At 38.6% G+C, this 23,695-nt stretch overlaps 1 protein-coding gene across 1 annotated transcript in view; it reads right to left on the minus strand.

Moving 5' to 3' along the window:
• The window catches only part of TOPBP1 (DNA topoisomerase II binding protein 1), a 55,614-nt gene that overhangs the window by 21,531 nt on the left and 10,388 nt on the right, over positions 1–23,695 (minus strand). The window contains exons 10-16 of the mRNA XM_020987297.2: positions 23,357–23,601; positions 17,657–17,973; positions 16,688–16,863; positions 13,651–13,862; positions 11,543–11,826; positions 627–800; positions 427–532 (exon numbers count right to left, since the gene is read on the minus strand). Coding sequence (XP_020842956.1) covers positions 427–532; positions 627–800; positions 11,543–11,826; positions 13,651–13,862; positions 16,688–16,863; positions 17,657–17,973; positions 23,357–23,601 — 1,514 coding nt within the window. The remainder of the gene's footprint in view (positions 1–426; positions 533–626; positions 801–11,542; positions 11,827–13,650; positions 13,863–16,687; positions 16,864–17,656; positions 17,974–23,356; positions 23,602–23,695) is intronic.

Consider the following 23,695-nt stretch of genomic DNA (forward strand, 5'->3'; position numbering starts at 1 on the left):
AGCTGTGGATGATGAATCAGCTGAGGAGACTGAAAGTGAACTCCAAGAGAGCAACGTCACAGGATATCCAGCAAAAGACAGTGGACAATAACATAAAATGAAGCAGATACAGCAAGAAGGGTTACAACTGAGAAAAGGCCATCAGATCTGGCAATTAAGAGGTCACAGATCACTTTGAGGAAGTCAGAAGCTGATTGCCAAGGGGTGAGGAGTAAGCAGAGGATGACAGCTTGAGGGAGGGAACAGGGTCCAGTGAAGGCCTTCCAAGAGTGGAGGAGACCCGGGCATATTTGAAGATAGCAGGAAAGAAAGAAGTTGATAGGGGGAGATTAAGGATTTGAGAATGAGGAAGGGTGACTGAGGATGCAATCTGTGAAAGAAGTCAGGAGGGCACGGGATGTATTATGAAATAAACACAAACCTGTAATCCGCCCCCGAGGGATGCTGCAATAGTATTTAGTTCACTCTGTTTCTTACTGAGTTTTTTACTAACACATAGAACTACGTGGTGAAGTGGTTTGGGGTCTTCCTCCTGTATGTAGGGGAAAAGAAAGATCAACCATAAATAATGTCTCAAATCACATTATTATATAACATCCCGTCCACTGTTAAGTAACCAATTCTACCTTCTCTGCTTGGGTATCCTTCAGCACAGGGCTGGCATTAAGAGCTACTGTGTGGCGAGTGCTATTTGCCAAAGCAAGTTTCAAGTTCTTGCCAATAACTTCAGAAAGGGGGGTACTCATTCTTCTGCATCGCTGACTGGGACCTAATGGAGTTTCCAAGGCTGCCAGTGCATCCTATTGATAAAGGAAACAGATTAATTTAGCTATCTCGTCACCTGGTTGTTTTACACCCCAGATTTTTTACTTAGCCTGAAATAAATAAAAATTCTACATATGACAAAGGGGGAAAAATTCTGATTTTGTGGCAGTCTTGTTTGAAGTACTATACCAGACTGTTTAAAAATCAAGCCTGCTTTAAAAAAAATTTTTTAACTCTTAAAAAAACCCCTCAACCCTCAAATAAATAAACAAACAAAAAGACAAATAAAAAAAGCCTGCAAAAATTTTACCAGGCTCTGCCATATTTATATTCACCAGGGCCCCAGAATGAAGTAACTGAAATAGGAAATATGTAATTATCACTTGCTTACTGCATGAATTAATATAAATCCCATTAGCCAAAAAAACTATAAGAGAAGCTCTCTATAGCACTGTGCAGTTTACAATATATCTTCATCACAACAACCTTTGCAGTAGAGCATTATTACCCCCATTTTAGATGAAACAGGCTCAGAGAAGTCAAATGACTTTTACAAGGCCCCATAGCTAGTAAATATTTTAGTATTTTGAAACCCTGGTCTCAGGTGCTCTAATGCATCAAGTTGCCTGCTTCTGAATATATTAGGAAAGGATACATATAAAAAATGGAAGGATGAATATAATAAGAATAGTCACAACTCATGTTAGACTGTGCTTTAAGGTTCACAAAAGAATTGGTTGTATAAGTATCAGTATCCCCATTTTACAGATGAGGAAACCGGGGCCAGAAATTTTAAGTCCCTTGTCTGTGGTCTCAAAGTTAGTAAGAAGTAGAGCTGGGATTCAAACCCAGGTCTCCTGAATCTAAGTCCAGCATTCTTTTCACTGTTATTTAACATAAGGGTAGTTAAAGTGAGCTAAAATGAGCCGAGGTTTGTGAAAAATGCTAGACATTAAAAAGGTTTTACTTTTAAAAAAATGATGAACAAGGCAGGTAAACTAGGAAATATGGCATATTTTTAAACAATAACAGAAAGGAGGCAGAATGACTCCTGTTTTGTCCCCATTTTCTTCATTGTGCGGAGAGAACTGATGAGAAACTGAGGCAAAGAGGTGGCAAGAAAATAGAGACCTCCCTCAACTTCAGGTCAGTCACATGCAAAAGCCCCTCTAGGAGCCACTGCTGGCCACGCTGGTTCTTGCATAGCACAGTGCCTGGCACAGAGGAGACTCTATTGGTGCTAACTGACTGACTGACAGATTTGTATGATCACAGAACTCCTGCTGGTTATATCTAAGACGTCTTGGAGAAAAAGAGAGTAATTCCAAGACCCAAAAGGGAAGAAAAGGGCACAGTTAAAATCTGGATAAATACGCTTGATGTCATTCAAAATGTAGACGAAACAGATAAAAGGTCATCACAAAAAGCAAGCACAAGCTCACTTTGAATGGGTCATCCAAAATGAATTTCCTTTTTATTTAGCATCTCTGGACTACACACAGACTGGGAGAAATTACAGATACAGGACTTCTTAATTTCAACAAGGCACTTGACAATTTCTTACAGTATTCTTTAAGCTGGTTGGGAATATAGGCCATCTCCAACTGGTGCTTATGTAGATTTGATTACTTATTTTGACAGGAAAAAGCACTCCAAATTCCAATGTTAGAAATAGTAGCTAGGTTCCTAAATCAATCCTCCCAAAGTCTGTTTAACATATTACTATTTCTGAAGTATACTAGTGGTAGAGAACCTAACCACCATGTACAATAATGATTCTTTAGGTAAATATATTTAGAATTCAAATTTGCATTTCCAGTAACGAGGGTCGGATCTCTCTCCCTTCTTGGTTTTAGGCACAGGGGTTGACTACGTAGTTAGGTGAATTTCTAACTGTCTGAACACACATGCCAAAACAAGACATTTGTGTGCCCCAGGTTATTAGGTTTGAAAATTGTGGCACTATACATTATAATCCATTGGAAGTTTTAGACCACCATTCCAGCAGATCTGAATTGACTTCTAAAAAAAATACTGATGGCTTACGGAGAACGAAGTTTTCTGACATTAAAAATCTGTTTTTAAAAACACAAGTATTCCTTGCTGGGCTTTTCTTGATGCTCTTCTCTAAGAAGCCAACTATTTTGACATCTTCAGGACCAGCTCTTTCTTTTTTTGTTTTGTGAGAGTATTTTTTATTTAAATATATAAATGTATTTATTTTTAGTTTTCAACATTTACCTCCACAAGATTTTGAATTCCATATTTTCACCCCATCTTGCCCCTCCCCCCACCCCAAGATGGCATGCATTCTGAATACCCCTTCCCCTAGTCTGCCCTCCCTTCTATCTCTCCCCCCGCCTTCTCTTATCCCCTTCCCCTTCTATTTTCTTGTAGGGCAGGATAGACTGTACTTCATTTCCTGTATTTCTTATTTCCCAGTTGCATGTGAAACATTTTTTTTAAACATGTGTTTTTAAAACTTTGGGTTCCAAATTTTCTCCCTTCCTCCCACCCCACCCACCCTCATTGAAAAGGCAAGCAACTCAATATAGGTTGTACATGTGCAGTTATGCAAAACACTTCCATATTAGACATGTTGTGAAAAACTAACTCTGTTTCCCTTAATCCTATCCTGCCCCCCATTTATTCTATTCTTTCTTTTGACCCTGTCCCTCCTCAGAAGTACTTCCTTCTGATTACCCCTTTCCCAATCTGCCCTTCTCTCTATCATCCCCCTCCTCCCCTATTTTCCTATAGGGTAAGACAGATTTCCATACCCAATTTAGTGTGTATGTTCTTCCCTCCTTAAGCCAAATCCTATGAGAATAAGATTCCTCATTCCTCTCACCTTCCCTGTTTCCCCTCCACTGTAAGAACTTTTCTTGTCTGTTTTGTGAGATAATTACCCCATTCTACCTCTCCCTTTCTCTTCTCCTAGTATAATCCCTCTCACCCTTAATTTTATTCTCCAGATACCCCTTCATCTTCAACTCACCCTGTGCCTCTATCTATCTACTATACATATAATTTTTCCTCCACTACCCTAATACTGACAAAGGTCTCATGAGTTATAAATATCATCTTTCCATGCAGGAATGTAAACAGTTCAGCCTTAATAAGTCTCTTATGACTTGTCTTTCCTGTTTACCTCTTCATGTTCCACTGGAGTCTTGTATTTGAAAGTCAAATTTTCTATTCAGCTCTGGTCTTTTCATCAGAATGCTTGAAAGTCCTCTATTTCACTGAATGACCATTTTTTCCCCTGAAGGATTATACTCAGTTTTGCTGGGTAGGTGATTCTTGGTTGTAATCCTATCTCCTTTGCCCTCTGGAATATTATATTCCATGCCCTGCGTCCTTAATGTAGAAGCTGCTAAATCTTGTGTTATCCTGATTGTGTTTCCACATACTTGAATTGTTTCTTTCTGGCTGCTTGCAATATTTTCTCCTTGACCTGGGAACTCTGGAATTTGGCTACAATATTCCTAGGAGTTTTCCTTTGGGGATCTCTTTCAGGGGAGATCGTGGATTCTTTCAATTTCTATTTTGCCCTCTGGTTCTAAATATCAGGGCAGTTTTCCTTGATAATTTCTTGAAAGATGATGTCTAGGCTCTTTTTTTGATCATGGCTTTCAGATAGTCCAATAATTTTTAAATTCTCTCCTGGATCTATTTTCCAGGTCAGTTGTTTTTCCAATGAGATATTTCACATTGTTTTCTAATTTTTCATTCTTTTGGATTTGTTCTACATGTGTGATTTCTCATAAAGTCACTATCTTCCAATTGCTCTATTCTAATTTTTAAGGAAGTATTTTCTTCAGTAAGCTTTTGGACTTCCTTTTCCATTTGGCCAATTTTTCTTTTTAGGGCATTCTTCTCCTCATTGGCTTTTTGGACCTCTTTTGCCATTTGGGTTAGGCTTTTTTTAAGGTGTTATTTTCTTCAGTATTTTTTTGGGTCTCCTTTAGCAAGCTGTTGACTTGTTTTTCATGATTTTCTTGCATCACTCTTCAGTTTTTCCTCTACTTCTCTTACTTGCTTCTCAAAATCCCTTTTGAGCTCTTCCAAGGCCTGGGACTGATTCATATTTTTCTTGGAGGCTTTGGATGTAGGAGCTTTGACTTTTTGTCTTCTTCTGGTTGTATTTTGATCTTCTTTGTCACCAAAGTAAGATAATATAGTCTGACTCTTTTTGCAGTGCTTGCTCATGATCCCAGCCAACTACTTGAGTTTTAAACTCTTTGTTAAGGTAAAGTCTGCTTCCAATGTGGAGAATGTACTGTCCCAAGCTTGGGGTTTGTATAGCTGTTTTCAGAGATACTTGTAGGGACCTGTAAATTTTCAGTTCTTCCAAGGTGGTATGATAAGGGTCGAGGTGTTTACTCTTTTCCTGGCCTGGCTTGGTCTTTAGTGACCACAAGCAGTCTTTCTCTCTTGGAACTGTGAGGAGGTTTCCTCTCCACAGCCACTACAAGCTCCACCACGCCAGCGCCCCTCTTCACCCCAGGACTACCACCCAGAACTGTGACCCAGATCCAAACACGGGCAAAGCAAGAGATTCCTGCCTCAGCACCAGCAAAGAGATCCCTGCAGTCCCCCTCTGATCAGCCACTTGATTCCCCCTCAGTCTGTGGGGCGGAAGCTCAGGACGCAGCCACCACCCCGGTGCCCACGCTGTGCTCTCTGAGCTCTGGAACTGGCTCTGAACTAGCTCTTCTCTCACCACAAGAACAGACTTTTCCCACTGACCTTCTAAGTTGTCTTTGGCGTTCGTGGATTGAGGAGTCTGGAAGCCGCTACAGCTGCCTGTGATTCAGTCCTCTGAGGCCTGCTCTAGGTTCACTGCAGCCTGTGCACCCACTCTGAACTGCATTCCTCTCCCCACCCGGCGAGATATGCCTTTCCAATCAACCATCCAGGCTGTCTTGGGCTGCAAATTTGTTTTACTCTGTCTTTTTGTGGGTTCTGCTGCTTCAGAATTTGTTTAGAGCCATTTTTTTGTGGGTATTTGGAGGTGTTTGGGGGAGAGCTCAAGTAAGTCACTGCTTTCACGCCACCATCTTGGCTCTGCCCCCAGGACCAGTTCTTTCTTAAAAGAATGATAATCAAAATCAATCAATACAAAGGGCTTTGCCCTTACTTGTTTTTCCAATATTTTTCTCAATAACTTGAAGACATAAACATGCCAAATGTGTATATGATACAATATCAAGCACAAAATTTTTTGTATTTAGTACTATGGACGACTCAAAAAATCAAAATTATCTGAACAAAAATTATCTAAACATTAGAATCATGAGCTGAAAACAGTGAGATGAACTCTAAAAAAGTGCCAGCACTTAAAATTGACTGAATAAGTATTGGATGGGTAAAAAAAAAACCTGGCTTAATATCATAGGGAAAAATTCATGCAGAAAAGGTCTAGGGAGTTTGAATCACTACTGTCATACACTTGTAAAAAAATAAACTAAATTATTGCATTACTAAATTAATGCAACATCCAGATTAAGAAGGTTAAATAGTTACACTGGATTCGGGATTGTTAGAGAACATTTGAAGTATTGTGGCTCTTGCCTGACAAACACTGGTTTTTTTATAAAGATCTTTTAGCTCAATATAAAGAACTTTTTTTTGGCTGTCCAAAAACAGAATGGGGTACTTTGTGAAGCAGTAAGTACCCAATTGTTAGAAGCATTCTCCCAGAGGTGCTACATGGCTACAAATCATGAAACACCTTGACCTCAGAAAAATAAGAACTGCAGGTAACCTAGAGGGAAATGGAAAAACACATGGTATTTAGAAGGCCACAGCATGTTTTCAAAAATGACTTGTGACAGAACTGTTGTAAAGACATTATCAAGGAAATTTATGACAAAAAAATGGCAGGCTAATCATGTAAAAACAAGAGACGATAGATGGGAAACCCCAGGAGTGTCACCCCTGAGATAAGCAGAGCTAAGATTTTTTTTTTAAATCAAAGAAAGACCTCTAGATGGCAGAGTAAAGGCAAGAGACTCATCTGAGCTCTCCCCCAAACCCCTCCAAATACCTTTTAAAAATGACTCTAAACAAATTCTAGAACAGCAGAACCCACAAAAAGACTGAAACCAATTTCCAGCCAAAGACAACTTGGAAGGTCAGCTGGAAAGGTCTACTGCACCTGGGTGAGAGTGAAGCGCAGTCCATCGTAGGCCATGCCAGCATAGCCCCGGCCACAGCAAACCAGGAGCAGGCCCCCAGATAAATGCATCAGTAGTGGGAGCGGCAGCTTCTGGAGCTCTCAGCCCACAGACAATAAGGAAAATGAACAGCTGGTCAGAAGAAGACTACAGAGGTCTTTTTGCCAGCACCGGGGCAGGACTCTGTTGCTTTGCCCATACCTGGATCCAGGTTGCAGTCCTGCATGGCAGTTCCAGGGTGAGAAGGAGCACAGCAGAGCTCGTGGCCACAGTGGAGGGGTGACCCCTCATAGTTTCAGGACAGAAAAGAGTGCTTGTGGTCGCACACAGACCAGAGCACAGGCCAGGAAAGGAGCAAACACACGTCTCCTTAGATCATATCACCTTGGAAGAACTGAAATTTACAGGTCCCTAGAAGTATCTCTGAAAACAGCTACACAAAAGTCTTGAAGCTTGGGACAGTTCGCCCTCCACCCTAGAAGCAGAGCCCTATTCTGACAAAGTTAAAAATCAAGTAACAGGCTGGGAAACAAACAATGAAAAAAACTCTGACTACAGAAAGTTATTATGATGACAAGGAAGATCAAAACATACACTCAGAAGAAGACAACAAAGTCAAGGCTCCTATATCCAAAGCCTCTAAGAAAAATATGAATTGGTCTCAGGCCACGGAAGAGCTCCAAAGGGATTTTGAAAATCAAGTAAGGGAAGCAGAGGAAAAATTGGGAAGATAAATGAGAGTAATGCAACAAAATCATGAGAAACAAGTCAACTGCCAAGGTAAAGGAGACACAAAAAATACTGAAAAAAATAACATCTTAAAAAACAGACTAGGCCAAATGGTAAAAGAGGTCCAAAAAACCAGTGAGGAGAAGAATGCCTTAGAAAGCGGAATTAGGCAAATGGAAAAAGAGGTCCAAAAGCTTACTGAAGAAAATAATTCCTTAAACATTAGAATTGAGGAAATGGAAGCTAATGACTTTATAAGAAATCAAGAAACAATCAACCAAACCAAAAGAATGAAAAAAATAGAAGACAATGTGAAATACCTCACTGGAAAGACAACTGACCTGGAAAATTGATCCAGGAGAAATAATTTAAAAATTATTGGACAACCTGAAGGCCATGATCAAAAAAAGAGCCTAGACACTATCTTACAAGAAATTATCAAGGAAAATCGCCCTGATATTCTAGAACCAGGGGGTAAAATAGAAATTGAAAGAATCTACTTATCACCTCCTGAAAGAGATCCCAAAATGCAAAATCTCAGGAATATTATAGCCAAATTCCAGAGTTACCAGGTCAAGGAGAAAATACTATAAGCAGCCAGAAAGAAATAATTCCAAGTACCATGAAGCCATAATCAGGATAACACAAGATTTAGCAGCCTCTACATTAAAGGATCAGAGGACTTGGAATATGATATTCCAGAAAGCAAAGGAGCTAGGATTACAACCAAGAATCACCTACCCAGCAAAACTGAGTATAATCCTTCAGGGGAAAAATGGACATTCATTGAGACAGAGGAATTTCAAGCATTCTTGAGAAAAGACCAGAGTGGAACAGAAAATCTGATTTTCAAATACAAGACTCAAGAGAAGCATAAAAAGGTAAACAGGAAAGAGATATCATAAGAGATTAATAAAGTTAAAATGTTTACATTCCTACATGGGAAGATATTTGTAACACATCTTTTCTCATTATTAGAATAGTTAGAAGGAGGATACACAGACAGAGGGCACAGGTATAAGTTGAAAATGAAGGGATAATATCTAAAAAATAAAATTACAGGGTGCGAGAGGAATGTATTTGGAGAAAGAAAGGGAGGTAGAATGAGGTAAATTATCTCACATAAAAGAGTCAAGAAAAAGCTTTTACAGTGGAGGGAAAAGAGATAGAGGTGAGGGGGAATGACTGAACTTTACTCTCATCAGAATTGGCTCAAAGAGGGAATACATACCTAAGTGGGTATAGAAATCTAATCTACCCTACAGGAAAGTAGGGGGGAAGGGGAGAAGAGAAGGGGGGGATGACAGAAGGGAGGGCAGATTGGGGGAGGGGAAGTTAGAAGCAAAGCACTTTTGAGGAAGGACAGGATGAAAGGAGAGAGAGGATAGAATAAATGGGGGGGGCTCTGATAAAGGCTATGTTTTCTTTCACAACATGACTATTATGGAAGTGTTTTGCATGACTGCACATGTATAACCTATATCAAATTGCTTGCCTTCTCGATGGGAGGGGATGGGGAGGGAAGAGGTGAGAAAATTTGGAACTCAAAGAGTTTTAAAAACGTGTGTTAAAAATTATTTTTACATGTAACTGGGGAAAAATAAAACTAAAAAACAAACAAACTGAGCTTCAAAAAAAAAAGACCTCTAGTGTATAAGGTAGATTTTCTACATGGACAAGAATTGCATAGAATAAGAAGGCATAAAAAGATTATGATCTGAATGGTATAGGAACATTGACACTCTGGAACTCATAAATTCAAAAAAATTAAACTAGAGGGACCCCAGAGGAACACAAACGGATTTGGAAATAAAATATTTACAAAGGTTAAAAGATGAGGATGTAACTCTAGAAAAGCAAAAACTTAGAGAAGCATTGAGTATACCATCTTCAAATACTCAAACACCTGTCATAACACAGCATATATGCTTTATGTATAAGGTATTAGTTAACAACTTTAGTTTTACACACACACACACACACACACAGCTTTACTTAATAACTCACATTTAAAAAGTGCCATCCTCACAGAAATCTATCATATCAGATAGGTTTTATTATCTCCATTACAAATGAAGAAATCAAGGATCTGAAAGGAGATTAAATACTTGACCTTATAATGATAACACAGCTGGTAAGAGTCTGAGGCAGGATTTAAATTCAAGTGTCTTGACTCCAAGTCCAATGGTCTACCTACTATGCAACACTGCCTCTCTATAAGGCAGTACTATGAAAAATGGGTGGAAGCTGTTACAGGGAAGTAGATAATGGCTCAGAATAAAAGAAAACTTCCTTTGTTTGTCTAACAATGGAATGAGGTACCTGGTGAATTGGGGAATTGCCCATTACTGGAATTGTACAAAAAGTAGCTGGAGGATGACAAGTCAGGGATATGGTAGAAGGGATTCCTTCATTAGACTAAATGACTGGAGCAGATGATGTCTAAGGTCTCTTCCATCTCCAAAATTGTATGATTCCATATTATGTATGGTATAGGTAGGTCATCATTGCAATTTTTAATTAAAATCCTGATTTTCCCATAGTATTGTTTCTTATGACTTTACCCTATTTTTTAAAAACAGGGTTCTTGGGTCCATGACTGGAAAGGGGAACTTTCTTCTATCAAAAGCCACTGACCAACAGGGAAAAAAAAAATTGAGGCACATTAGTAAAAAGCAATTTTAATTTAGTAGTGTTTTTTGTCTTTTCTAAACAGAAATGTCAAATGTTTCACTCACTTTAAAATTTAAGGAGTATAAAATATAAAATTCTATTAAAAATGTATAACAAATAATTTTTAATATAGAGTATGTCAGCCATCTAAAGATTGGCTAGTCATCCAGAGCCCCTAGACTTCCAGAACTGCTCTCAACTTAGAGGTAGCTGAACAAAGAAATAAGACCCAAAGATTATATTTTATACCCAGACTTGTTGGTTTACTGAATAGAAGATGGTATATGTTCAAAAGCCCAGTTTTTTTATAATAAAGGATGAGAAAAAAAGACAAAACAGAAAGACAAAAAACATGTGAAGGAAAAGAGGTAAGAGCTGCAAAGATCTGCAATGATGAGTATGAAATATTTTAATAGCAGAAAGAGGCCACTGACTAATACAAAAGAAATAATAATTTTGCATTAGTGAAATACAAGAGTGAAAATTATATTCACTTCAATACAGTGCCCTTGAAGGTCTTCATTATAGTCCTACCTTCAAGATAGGACACTACTACCTTGTGTGCCCAGAAATACCCACTTGTGCCTTAATAAAATGGCCATAAGTATTAATGATAGCTTACCTTCACATGGTACTTTAAAATTTGCAAAACACCTCGTACATTCATTAACTCATTTGATAAGACACCTCAACTATGTAAGTGTATGAACAGATAGCTCTTGTCTAACAACACACAGCCTTTAGCAGTGGAGCCAGAATTCAGAATCAGGGCTAGAACTGACCTGAATAATCATGTGGTTCAATCTCTTCATGTTATAGACGAGGAAACTGATTTAGAAAAGTGAAATGATCTGCTTCAAAAACCACACAGAAGACGTGGGATTAGAACCCAGGTCTCCCGACTGATGAGCTTTTCAGTAGTCCATCACAATTACTCCTTACTGCTACTATTCTGAAAGTTTACTACTTTTGAAGCTGTAATGTACTATGGACTATCTAAAAACTATAATGTACTAGAAGCTAAATCAACAACATTTTTTATCTTCTCTTGTCTTGTTCAGATAGTGTTAATAATCCAAATTCACTTGCTAACACTTTTGGGAACATCTATGGCACTACATAAGGAGTAATGGAGCATTTGGTGTTAACCATTCAAACTAAAAGGCTGACGATATTAACCAATGAATTCTTACCTTTACATCAAAAGAAGGTTTGAAGAGTTTGTCTTTGGACAGAAATTTAGATGGCGTGTCAAGGTGCAGTGAAGGCTCTTTCTGAAGTGGCTGTACTTCAATAGGGGGACCCGAGGACTTTCTAGTGTGTTGTGAGATCACAGTATGAAAAGTTTTACTCCGGAATCTGTTTACATCTAAAGGTGTAACAGCTGCTCTTCTTTCGGGTTCCAGGACTGTACTAGAATTCTCTGAAGTATCTGAATAAGTCTTGTCTACTGTCATCTGAGTTTCAAAACTTTCATCTGCAGGATTGAAAGAAATAATACAAACATGAACCAATAATGCCCTCAACCCCAACCCCCAGTCTAAAACCTAAAATTCTATCAAATACATCAACCTTAAGTACGGCCCATCTATTTTCTTTTTTCCTTGCCATCTTTTGTTTTTGTATACATTATTTCTGGATATAACAGCCTCATCTGCCCCTTATAACAGTTAAGCCAAGCTCAGTGACATCTGATAATGGATGCAACATTCCACACCCACAGTGACCAACACCCTTCCATGGAAAGGAGGGAAGTACATTACACTTATTTTATTACACCCTTACAATAACAGGGTAGCTTGCAGTAAATGAATGTGTATTGGAACAGGCTCACATCTACATCACTGAAAAGTTATTTCAGAAATTGTGTTGGCTCAATCCATCTCTAGGAAAAAAAAAAAGGAGAGTACTCTTTCAGTAACATTCTTTAGCAATTTGTATATAATTTGTATACAATTTACAATACAATTATATACAAAATACAATTTGTACTGTATAATTTGTATTTAATTAATATAATTTATACATCTTTCTATAACTAAAGTCCAAAATATAGTGTGCTCTCTTTTACTCAACTTCTTTTCATTATTATTATGCCTGAATGATACTCACAAGATGTCTCATGCCTGCAGGTAAAGTGTTAAATGTCTGCAAGTCATTCGCAGAATCAAATATTTAGCTAAGGTTGCTGCATATTTATGACTACAGAGGATGAAAGCATGGGTTGCTTATGTTTTTGGAGAAACAATGAAAGCTTAATAATTTGATCAAAATTATTATGTCCTCATGTCATATTTGTTGAATTTCCCGACAACTGTCTTGGGAAATGTGTCCTGTTAAGACAGCTATTCCTAGCACTTTTCTCAAACTCTGACTTTTCAAATAACACCATTGAGGAGATGTTACAGAGCAAGGATTCTTAACCTGGGGTCTGTGAACTTAAAAATAAATTTTCTTCTATTTTAATATAATTGTTTTCTCAAGTAAGCCTATGTTTTTTACTTTAAGCATTTAAATTATTCTGAGAATAGGTCCATAGGCCACGGGCATCAGCAGACAACCAAAGGTATCCACGACGCTAAAAGTAGAAGACTTCTAACAGAGAGGGTTCCCATTCCATTTTATTTATTTATTTTTTGCTAGGCAATGGGGTTAAGTGACTTGCCCAGGGTCACACAGCTAGTAAGTGTTATGTGTCTGAGGCCGGATTTGAACTCAGGTCCTCCTGAATCCAGGGCCAGTGCTGTATCCACTGCACCACCTAGCTGCCCCCCATTCTATTTTAATTGCATGATGGCAACACTAAATAGAACCCAGACCTTCCATTCTTACCACCTGTTCTACGTTTCTAACACAGCAATTTAAAAATTCTTTTGAGAGACTATGGAAACATCCTAAGTTGTTGTGTATCTTGGGGGTTACATTATGAAAATTATCTGCACTATATTTCCAACCCCAAAGAAAATTTAAAAGAGTAACCTATTAGGCTTTAACTGGACTTTAAAATACAAGTGCTGCAAAAGCAAAAATCAAAGCTATTTCCTAGGACAGAGGCCCAGTATACCTCAGGATCCCTCCCACCAAGTTGTTCTGCTCCAGCAATAGAATGTAAGATCTATGGGAACAGTGGCTGTTTTCATTTTTGTTTTTTGAGTACCTTGCACATAGTCATTTGATAAATCAATGCTGCTTTGAGTGAGTTTCATTTGTAAAATAAGAGGGTCTGAATTAGTACATCTATGATCCCATGAATCAACTTATCACAGAAATATTCATAACAAAATAAAGTCAAATTGGCAACCTTGTCTGCGTAGATTTCCAACCATGAACTTGCATTCATCTGCTCTCTTTCCCAACTTAGCAGTCTCCAATATCCAAGCCATAGACACTGCAGGTAATCCCCACTTTTCTGCAGCGTGATATTTAGAACCATCTGGTTGTTTCACTACAAGATGAGTACTGGCAAACATGTCATTCTTTTCACTGTCCTTGCGCACAAAGAATTCTTGAACTCTGAAATTGTTAAGAGTATACATTCAGACATTTAATAATCTGACTTGCCTAATACAATAATTTGTCTAGGCTGGAAACAAACAATAAGGGATGCTGCTGAACAAGATATAATTAAGTTCCTCTAACTAAAAAACAAAAACTAAAATGCTACAAAAATTATTAATAAAGACAATCACTGTCACTAAAAAAAAGAAAATGCAAATGTTCCCACAAGTAATAAATTTTTTTTTAACTTATGCACTGATCCACCTACTTACCTTCACTCTTCTAGCCAAAGGCACATGAAAAGCAAGCAGAACAGAGAGCAATAATAATTTATTAATAGACTAACAATAATATTTCCTATCCATGAAGCTGTTCTCAACTTTTCCAAGAGCTTTCACATACAAATCCCATTTGATCTTCACAACAAGGCAGTGGTAGGGTAGGAAAGAATTTATCACCATTTTACAGGTGAGAAAACTGAGGCAGACTGATGTTAGGGACTTACCTACTGACAAAATGAGAACTGGGTAGAAGAGAAATAAGGTAGTGGGATGGGAGCAGCAGGATGCCTTTGTGCTAGGACACCCAAATGTGCAGAAAGCTTGGAAGCATACAGACAAGAGAACAAACAAAATACAAGCACACCCAAATTGCTTTATGCCTATCTGAAATAGGAAAATGAATACTGGATGGGAGTGTTCAGATTATCTGCCTGAGAAAATGTGAACAGTTACCTAAAAAGCTCACATTTTCTCTTCACGTTCCCATCTGGGGCTAGGAAAAGCATATTCTGAAGTAATTTTCCAAATTAGTCTGATAACCATGTAGCAGCTTACTGAAAGGCAACGTGGTCTACAGAAAGAAATGTAAAAGCCTGGATGGAAGTCCCAATGCTACCACACACTGAACCTGTACAACCACAGTCAAATCATCCCTGTGCCTTGTTTTCTTCATCTCTAAAATGTCAATACTATCTGCTTTTGAGAAGTTTTTCTTCCATGAAGTAATTATTAATCCATTTTTTGGGTTTGTTTTCCACATCACTTTCATTTCCAAAGACATTCCTGCTCCCTCCCTTATCTGGCTAGCAAGTTCTTATAAGGAAGATAGAAGAAAATGGGGGGGGGGGAACCAGTTCAGCAAAACGTCATGTTCCCAGTATCCAACAGTATGTAATAATATTCTACACTCAGAGTTCCCCCAACTCTGCAAAGAAGGAAGGGAGCTGCATGTTTTCATCTCTCCCCTGGAGTAGAGCTGAAGCCATTCTAACTGCAAAACTTTCATTTTCTTTTTCTTTCTTTCTTTTAAGGCTGCAGTCATTGTGGGGACACTGTTTTCCTGGTTCTGCTTCCTTCATCTCTGCATCACTTTGCATAAATCTTCCCAAGATGTTAACATTTTACTGGGGAAAGGGCAGAGAGGGGCAGACAGGGAAAGGACACAGGTAAGTAAAAAACACAGTAGGGACAGACAAGAGAGGCAAAGGAGAGATCTAGACAAAGCTTAATAGGATGAAGAGTGGGTGAGAGAAACCAGGGAAGGACACCTAGAGGAGGGGAGGGGAGCTGAATACTAAAGAAAAACCCTCAACGATGGAGGTAAGAAAGGACAGCAAGTAAGGCACAGGGATCACAGGGCTGGAATGCACTGTGGCAGAATGGCAGATCCAGCTTGGGAGAGAAGAAGAATGTGTAAGAGGGAGTGTTAGGACCTAAGGTCACAAAAGAAAACTTGGAAGTTGAATGAGAAGCACCTTAAATGCCAGGCTAAGGATCTTGTATTTTATACTACAGAGGGAACTGGGAGTCACTGAAGGTTTCTGAGCCACTGAGTGAGTGACAGACTCAGATCTGTGCTTCAGAGACATTATTCTTGCAGCTGAGTGAAGGACAGATTGAAGAGGGAAGAGCCTGGAGTTAGGGAGGCTGAATGGGGGCTATTACAATGGTTCAGAAGAGTAGGTAATCAAAGCCTAAACTAGGGTAGTAGCAATATGACTGGAGGAAAAGAATGAGCAAAAAGCACTATGGTAGGAGCTGAGAATCTAAACAGAAAGGTGGGACAGTTCCTGCCTCAAGAAGCTCCCATTCTAATTAGAGGAGACAAAGTTTGTTCTAGAAAATCATAAGAATGGTGACTGGTACCATCACTAGGGCTGTCTATGCCCTTCTAGAATTACTAGCACTAGCAGAGGAGAGCACTATGTTAGCTGGCATAATATGCAAGATAGATGGAAGAGAAGTATAGTCTTGGAGTAGCTACAGAGTGTAAGTTAGATGGATTTGCTCTCATTCACACCAATCAGGATAGCACTAGTCCTGGACTGGGTTCCAAAGGTGAGGAGAGAGTGTGGAGGAGCAGGGTAGATGACAACATTTCTGAGGAGAGATGAATATGAAGGGGACAGATGCAAAAGCTGTTGTAAAGAAAGACTTGGTAAGTTGCAGGAATGATTAGATATGGAGAGCTGAGAGAGAAGATGCCTTTGGAGTTTCAAATCTCGGTGCCTGGGAAAATCATGAAGCCACCAGCAGAAACAGGAGTTTTAGAGGTGGGGCAGGTTTGAGGGTGGTTAACCCTAATTTCCATTCAGTTTTGGACATGTAAAATTTGAGGTGCAAATAAGACATTCATTCAGGTGGAGATAAGGTAGCCTGGAATGGAGCACAAGCATAGGTCAAATTCAGTGATTCATACCATAGTTTATGCGGCTTGTTCAAACAGCATTCCCTTTATGTCCTTACTTTACACATGTATATTGTATTCATGGACAAAGACAAATTCTACTTTGCAGGTTTTAGAGTACACCAAGGATACATGCTAATGGGAAGACATACCTTGCTCCAAGCAGGCTTGCTAAGTATACCAAGGAATCTTTCTCTGCTCCAACAAACTGGCTGAATGAAAGAACACAATTTTCTAAAGGATTACCACTTCCTTCCAATACTGGTACTGGTGTGAAGAGTGGATTTGATTCCGGGTCAAAAAGATTTTGTTTTTCAACACAAGTAATCTTACAAGAGAGAAAACAAAAATAGGAATAAGGTATCATGGTGAAATGCAGGTTCAGTTAAAAAATTCTTGTCTAGATGGGAACCATTAATTATATCTTAGTGCAAAATATGATTTTATTTATTCTCAATAAAATTTTAATCTATATGTATTCACACATACATATACATACAAACACACACACCTTTACTGAGAATAAATAAGGAAAAAACTTCAATTAAGAAGTAAACAAGCATAGTAGATAGAGAGCAAGCCTTGGAGTCAGAAAAACCTGGGTTCAAGTTCTGCCTCTGATATCTAATGCCTGGGTAACCCTGGGCCAATCACTTAACTTCTGAGAATCTTAGATGTTAATAAAGGGAGTTTCCTAATTAGAAGTTCACTAGAGCAATGAAATAACAGGTCTGATTAAAAAAAAAATTCCCTCCAGCACACAGAATAAAGAATATTAAAGCTAGTTCATTAGATGAGAATATTAACAATCATCAGATTGGCCCTCATTTTAGGTCACCAAACCATGCTTTACAATTGCATCTCTCTGCACCTCCTTCTCCCCCAAAGAATGGTCACTTTTTAAACCAATTTCTTCTTAAATTAGAATATCTGCTTTGCTTCTGAATTCTAACTCAAGTGCTCAGCATAAAATCTATCACTTTACTACACCAGAACTATAGATGCAAAAACAATCAATAACCAATGTGTTCATGGGCTATCCTTCAATCACAAATTCTGATCATTGTCTATTTCTAACAATGTTACTTGCTGATGTTTCAACTGCTACAGTTTCCTCTTACCAGCCATGTATTTGTAACAACTTCTCCTACAGTTGACTCCACTTCACACCCCAGTAAAGGAACCACAGCATAGTCAGCAATAGTTCTGCTTTGGAGGGGCAGAATTTTTCCAGCATTTTCTTTAATAACGTTGACAACGCAAGATTCATCTTCTTCACTAAAACCCACAACAAGGAACTTCTTCCGGCTAAACAAACCTTCAATAATTGTAGAAGTCTCAGGCAGTGAATTGTGGCTGAGGAAAGACAGGTTATCCCCTTGTACAGTAGAATGAGTGGAATCATTAAAGACCCCAGTTTCCGACTTCTCACCTTCATCTGAAAAGAGAGAGGAAAAAATTTTATCAATGGGATCAAATTCAAATTTCTACTATAATTTGCTGCTGAAGTTACATAACTGTTACATTAATAGTCACATAACTGGTTTTTTTCAGGCACTCTCACAAGCATTCTGAAGGCCAGTAATATTCAGTTAAGGAGTGATAGCACCAAAGAGAAAAAGAAAATAATTTTAAACGGCATATTTGGCAATGAACAATAACAGAACCACACTACATTTGGACATCTCAATTCTCAATGTGCACACACCCCTGCCCTGCTCACTCTCTCAGAAGAAATGTCCAATGAGATGAATTAGAGCTGGATCAGGTCAAGCACACATCAAGAAATCCATGATGGAAGTGATATGGTTTTGAAAAAACTGAGGGACTGATTTTTAAGATATCCTAAAAAAGGGAAAATATTGAACTGGGTGGAAAAAAATTACAGATTATGGTATTATACTTCCATCTCCCTCCCCCCCATAGCAACTGACAAGATCAACATGGAATCAAAACCCCTAGAACTAGATGCCTCATTTTATAAAGAAATAAAGTGTGACCCAGGACTTAAATGACTTGCTTAAAAATCACACAAACAGAAAGAAGCAATGCTGGGAACTCAGGCCCTCTGACTCCAAATTCTGGACACCCCCCCTTTTTTTTTTTCTAAGTCATGCTTGCTTCTGAGGACCTTCTCAAAAAGATATGCGAACCTTCAAAAGATATTAACAATCTACAGAGAAAAATAGATGAAGAATGTCTATTGTCCAGATTATGGCCTACAGTTACATGTTAGTCTCTTAATATGTTTATACTGTATATATATGTATATAATGGGCAGGAACTGCAGATAAATAGAAAGTTGCTCCTAGGATAAAAAAAGAGTAAGAAGTCAGACTAATTAGCATACTGTAAAAACTGTCTAGTACTTTCAACAATTCCAATATGTTTCCCAAGCTTTTTAACACTAATATTCTCCCAATGATGTCCATGTGGATACAAATCTTGTAAGGATCAAAATCTCTGGAAATTCAAAGAAACTTAAAAGGACAATGGATAAATGAAGACTATTATTATCAAGGAAGCCTATGATAGAGGTTGAGGAATTAAAAAAAAATTGAGAAATTTGTAATTGGAAAAGGAGGGACAACACTGATAGAATGCTGAAGTTATATGTTGGTACCTGTGTAATTTTTTAAAAGTTAGTAATATTTTTGTTTTTGTAGCATGTACCATTTCCCACATTCTTTCCTCAAGCCCTTTTCAGAGGGCAATGCTTTCATAATAAAAAAAGAGGATGAAATAAAAAGTTCCCAAAACTAATAAAGAGACCTAAAAAGTCTCTTAAAAGTTAAAAGTCATATTCCAAACACATGAACACCCACTCCTAAAAAGAAAGAGGAAGGGGGCAGCTAGGTGGCACAGTGGATAGAACACTGGCCCTGGTGTCAGGAGGACTTGAGTTCAAATCCAGCTTCAGACACTTGACGCTCACTCACTAGCTGTGTGACTCTGGGCAAGTCACTTAACCCCAATTGCCTCACCAAAAACACCAAACAAACAACAACATCAACAACAACAACAAAAAAACCCAAACCACAAGAGGAAGGAGGTATCTTTTCATACACCTCCTTTAGGGCCAAACTTGCTCAGTCATTATAATTTTGGAGCATTTAGATTCACTTCTTTTGTTGTAGTTCTTCCCATTTACTGTGTTGTAATCACTGAGGCAGCTGGTAGAGCAATGGACAGAGCATTGAACCTGGAGTCATAAAGACCTGAGTTCAAATCTGGCCTCAGACACTTACTAATTGTATATCCCTGGGCAAGCCCTTAACTTGTCTCCCTCCGGTTCCTCATCTGTAAAATGGAGATAATCACAGCACCTACCTCCCAGGGTAGTCATGAGGATCCAATGTGACCATATTTGCACAGTGCCTGGTATACAGTAAGAGTTATATGAATATCAACTCTTATTATTGTGTATATTGTCTTCCCAGTTCTGCTTATTTTCTTTCATATCAGCTCACATTATGTCTCCTCTCTATTCTCCATGTTTACTATTCCTTACATCACACTAATAATTCCATTCCATTCATGTTCCACAGTTTGTGCAGCAATTCCCTATTGCTGGGCACCTACTTTGTTTCTAATTCTTGCTGCTCCCCTGGCTACATTACCCTGGGACTTCTGAGTGACTTCCTCACTAAGGCCATCCTACAAAAGATCCTGTTAACCTTGCTTTGGCATGCCATCTCAGGTCTATCACCGGATGATGAGGCCATGCACGCCAAAACTCCCCTTAGAGAGAAAGCTCAGGCCAGACATCTCACTCAGCTGTACTACTTTGGGACTTACAGGTATTCTCCACTAGGCCCCTGTGATAAGCACCTTCTCCAGCCACCAACCACATCCCACTCCTACCCTTTGCTTTTCAGCTTCTTTTTGTGTTTTGTCCTTCCCCATTAGATTGCAAGCTCCTTGAGGGCAGGGACTATCTTTCTTTTTTGTATTTGTATCACCAATGGTTAGTTTAGTGCCTGGGGCTTAATGTTTATCTATTGACTAGTTGCCCTTATAAATATTTTTGTGTCCCTGGAACCTTTCTTTTAGTTACTAAACTCCCCTCAAGCTATATATGCTGTAGTAAAGGATATACTGGGCCAAAGGGTCCAAGGACATTTCAGTCTCTTTCTTTGCATTATTCAAAATTTCCAAAAGGTTCCACCAATCTATAGCTCCACCAATGATGCCTTTCCACAACCTTTCCAACATGGACAATTCCCATCTTTAGTCATTTTTGTCAATTTACTATATTAGCATGGAATAATAAAAAATCTAGAGAAAGGTTTCTAAAATACTGGATGAATTTCCTACAGAAGACTTATGAGAGGAAATGAATAACAATCAGTGAGAAGGCATGAATAAGATACATTAGATGGAGTGCCTACATTATGAGATTGCAAATACATTAAAGTATTGTTGTATACATGTGTATTGCTGTATACAGGGTGACAGCTACATAAACTTAAGAGGAAAACAACTCCCGAAATTATTCATTCCTTATAAATCTCAAGAGAATCAACATGGTATGATAGAAAGAATTAGCCTTGGAATCAAGAGGAGCTGGGTTCCAGTCCCACCTCTGAATCTTACTGGATGTGTGACCCTGCACAAGTGAATTAACTTTAGTAAGAACAGTTGGTGGAGGAAGTTTCCTCAATAGGAGCTCTCTACACTAATGATCACAGGTCTGAACCACAAACAAAATAAACCGCAGTACTGTTGAAATTCCTCCTTGTTTCACAATGAGGCTGCAACATCTAGATATAGTAATTGATGCAAGTAACAGTGTCAAGGATTCCCAAAAGGGTCACTCTTCAGAGTAAGGTTGAGCTGAAAAAATGGTTAATTGGACCAATGAGGTAAACGACCACAGACTATATATCTTATAAAATAAGGACATATTCTCCAAATTGCACTTAGCAACAATGAAGAACAATGCATCAAATTCCTAATTAAATCACAATATCCATGAAAGCAACAAGTTACTGTAGGAACTGTAGGAAGAAAAGTATTTTTAAGAGATTCTAGTCAGCCTGCAAGCTCTTCAAATAGGCACCATTCTTCTTTCATATCCTTAACAGGCTTTTAGCACATTTCTGTGACAGAGAAAGTACTTAAACATTTATCACATTATAATGCGTCTTTAAAATATGGCCTTCAAACTTCCCTAATGAGTAATAATTATCATTTCCCTCTCTGTGAGGATGGCTCCCAAATCTGTATACCCAGACCCAGTCTCTAGCTTGACCCCCCAGTCCATGAACTAATTAGCCAAATGGACATCCTCTCAAGGCAGATGTCCTTGAGGCATCTCCAATTCAATGTGTCCAACCCAGAACTCATCACTTTCCCCAAACCCACCCCTTCTTCCCAGCTTTCCTGTTTCTGTTGAGGGTATCACTGCCCTTCAATCATCCAGGTTTGCAAGCCTGGAGTCATCCTCAACTGGATCCACCCTCAATTCCACATATCTAATCAGGTCAAATCTTGTCATTTCCACTTCCACCACATCTCTTGTATCCACCCCCTTCTGCTCTGAATGAATGCAGAACCACATATTACATGCTTATTTTAAGTACTGTGCTAAATGATGGGGAGGCAAATACAAAAATCAGACAGTCCTTGCTCTCAAGGAACTTATATTTCAGTCAGGAGAGACAAAACAAAAGACATATGGGGAAAAGGCCCAGGGAAAGGAGTTTTTTCCTCAAGTCTCTCTTAGCTCAAATTCATGCTCTACATGGCTGTGCCCAAAAAAAAAGTGGCTGCTTTTTTTTTTTACTTTGGCAGCACAGATCAGACCGTCTCACCATTTTACCATTGCCTCTCGGATCAGCTATCAAACTCCTGTTTGGCATTTAAAGCTCTTTTCAGGCTGGCCTCATTCTCCCTCCTCCGGTCTTATGATCCATTCCCTTCCCCCCATGTACTCTATGATCCAGCCAAACTAGCCTCCTTGTGTTTCTCACATATAATGCTCCACCTCCACCTCCACAGCGATGTACCGGCTATCCAGTTTCCTAAAAGACTCAGGCCAAGCGACACCTTCTGCATGAGGCCATAACTGTTTCCCACACGGTTATTTCTTATCTGCTTTGTGTACACCTATACATGTGCACAGCGTCTTCCTCTTCCTTCAGAATCTAAGCTTCTGGACAGTGGGTCTTGTTTAGCTTTTGTCTTTTTAACCCTAGCACTCGACACATACCAGATGCTTTGAAAATTCTTGTTACAAGGTTTTTGTTTAATTGGGGGGAGGTAGGAGGGAAAGAAAAAAGCAATTTTAAAAAATACTTGTTGATTAGTTGGGGATTCAGAGGGATGGTGAGTTCGCCAACAGGGCTGTTTATTGCCAGAACTTTCAAGAAGCAACTGTAGTCAGAATCAGAAACCTATGCAATAATGGTTGCTCATTGCAGTGACCACAGCTGTCTTCAGAAGTTGTTAACAAACAAAACAAAAAAAGAAACCAATGTAAAAGCATCTTTCAGTTTAGAAACCAAAACATCAACCCATACACCTAAGGTTTTAACCTTATGGTTTTAAGTTTTAATCTGAGATGGAAATAAAATTTACTGGATACAGTACTGATGGAACTGAGAATGAGACTTGGATTTCAGCTGCAACTTAAAAAAATCTTAGTGTACGAGTTTCACAAATTACAAAGAAGAAGATAAAAGCACCCTTCTATCTCACAGGGATGTTTTAAGGACAAATAAGCTAAATAAAAATTGAAGTTGATATTTTTATCAAATAACAATAATATGACAAATAATTTTGTAAATAGTTTTAAGAAAAAGTAATAATTCTCATACCTATCATATGATCATTCATATATTGGGAAAGCAAGTCTTCATCAGCTTGCCGATGTTTCTCTGTGTTCACAAATTCTTTCTTAGAAAAACTGTTCTTTCTTTTGGAAAATGTTGATTTCATGCCTGGTTGATCTGAAACAGTTATCTCCATTGGCTGGTAATTCAAGTGGATGTACGGCTCCTCAGAAAGCAGATAACCTTTACTAAAACACTCCAGCAGCCATTTTGGTCCCACTACACGAGGCCTATGAAAACAGTAAATACAGTCATGATCTATTATTTTGAAGCATGAAAATCAGTCTTTGCTCAATGGTCTTCTACACAGAATTTCTATAGCCA

The sequence above is a fragment of the Phascolarctos cinereus genome, unplaced genomic scaffold, assembly GCF_003287225.1.
Source record: "Phascolarctos cinereus isolate Bilbo 61053 unplaced genomic scaffold, phaCin_HiC Scaffold_1;HRSCAF=81, whole genome shotgun sequence".
NCBI classification, from domain to species: domain Eukaryota; kingdom Metazoa; phylum Chordata; class Mammalia; order Diprotodontia; family Phascolarctidae; genus Phascolarctos; species Phascolarctos cinereus.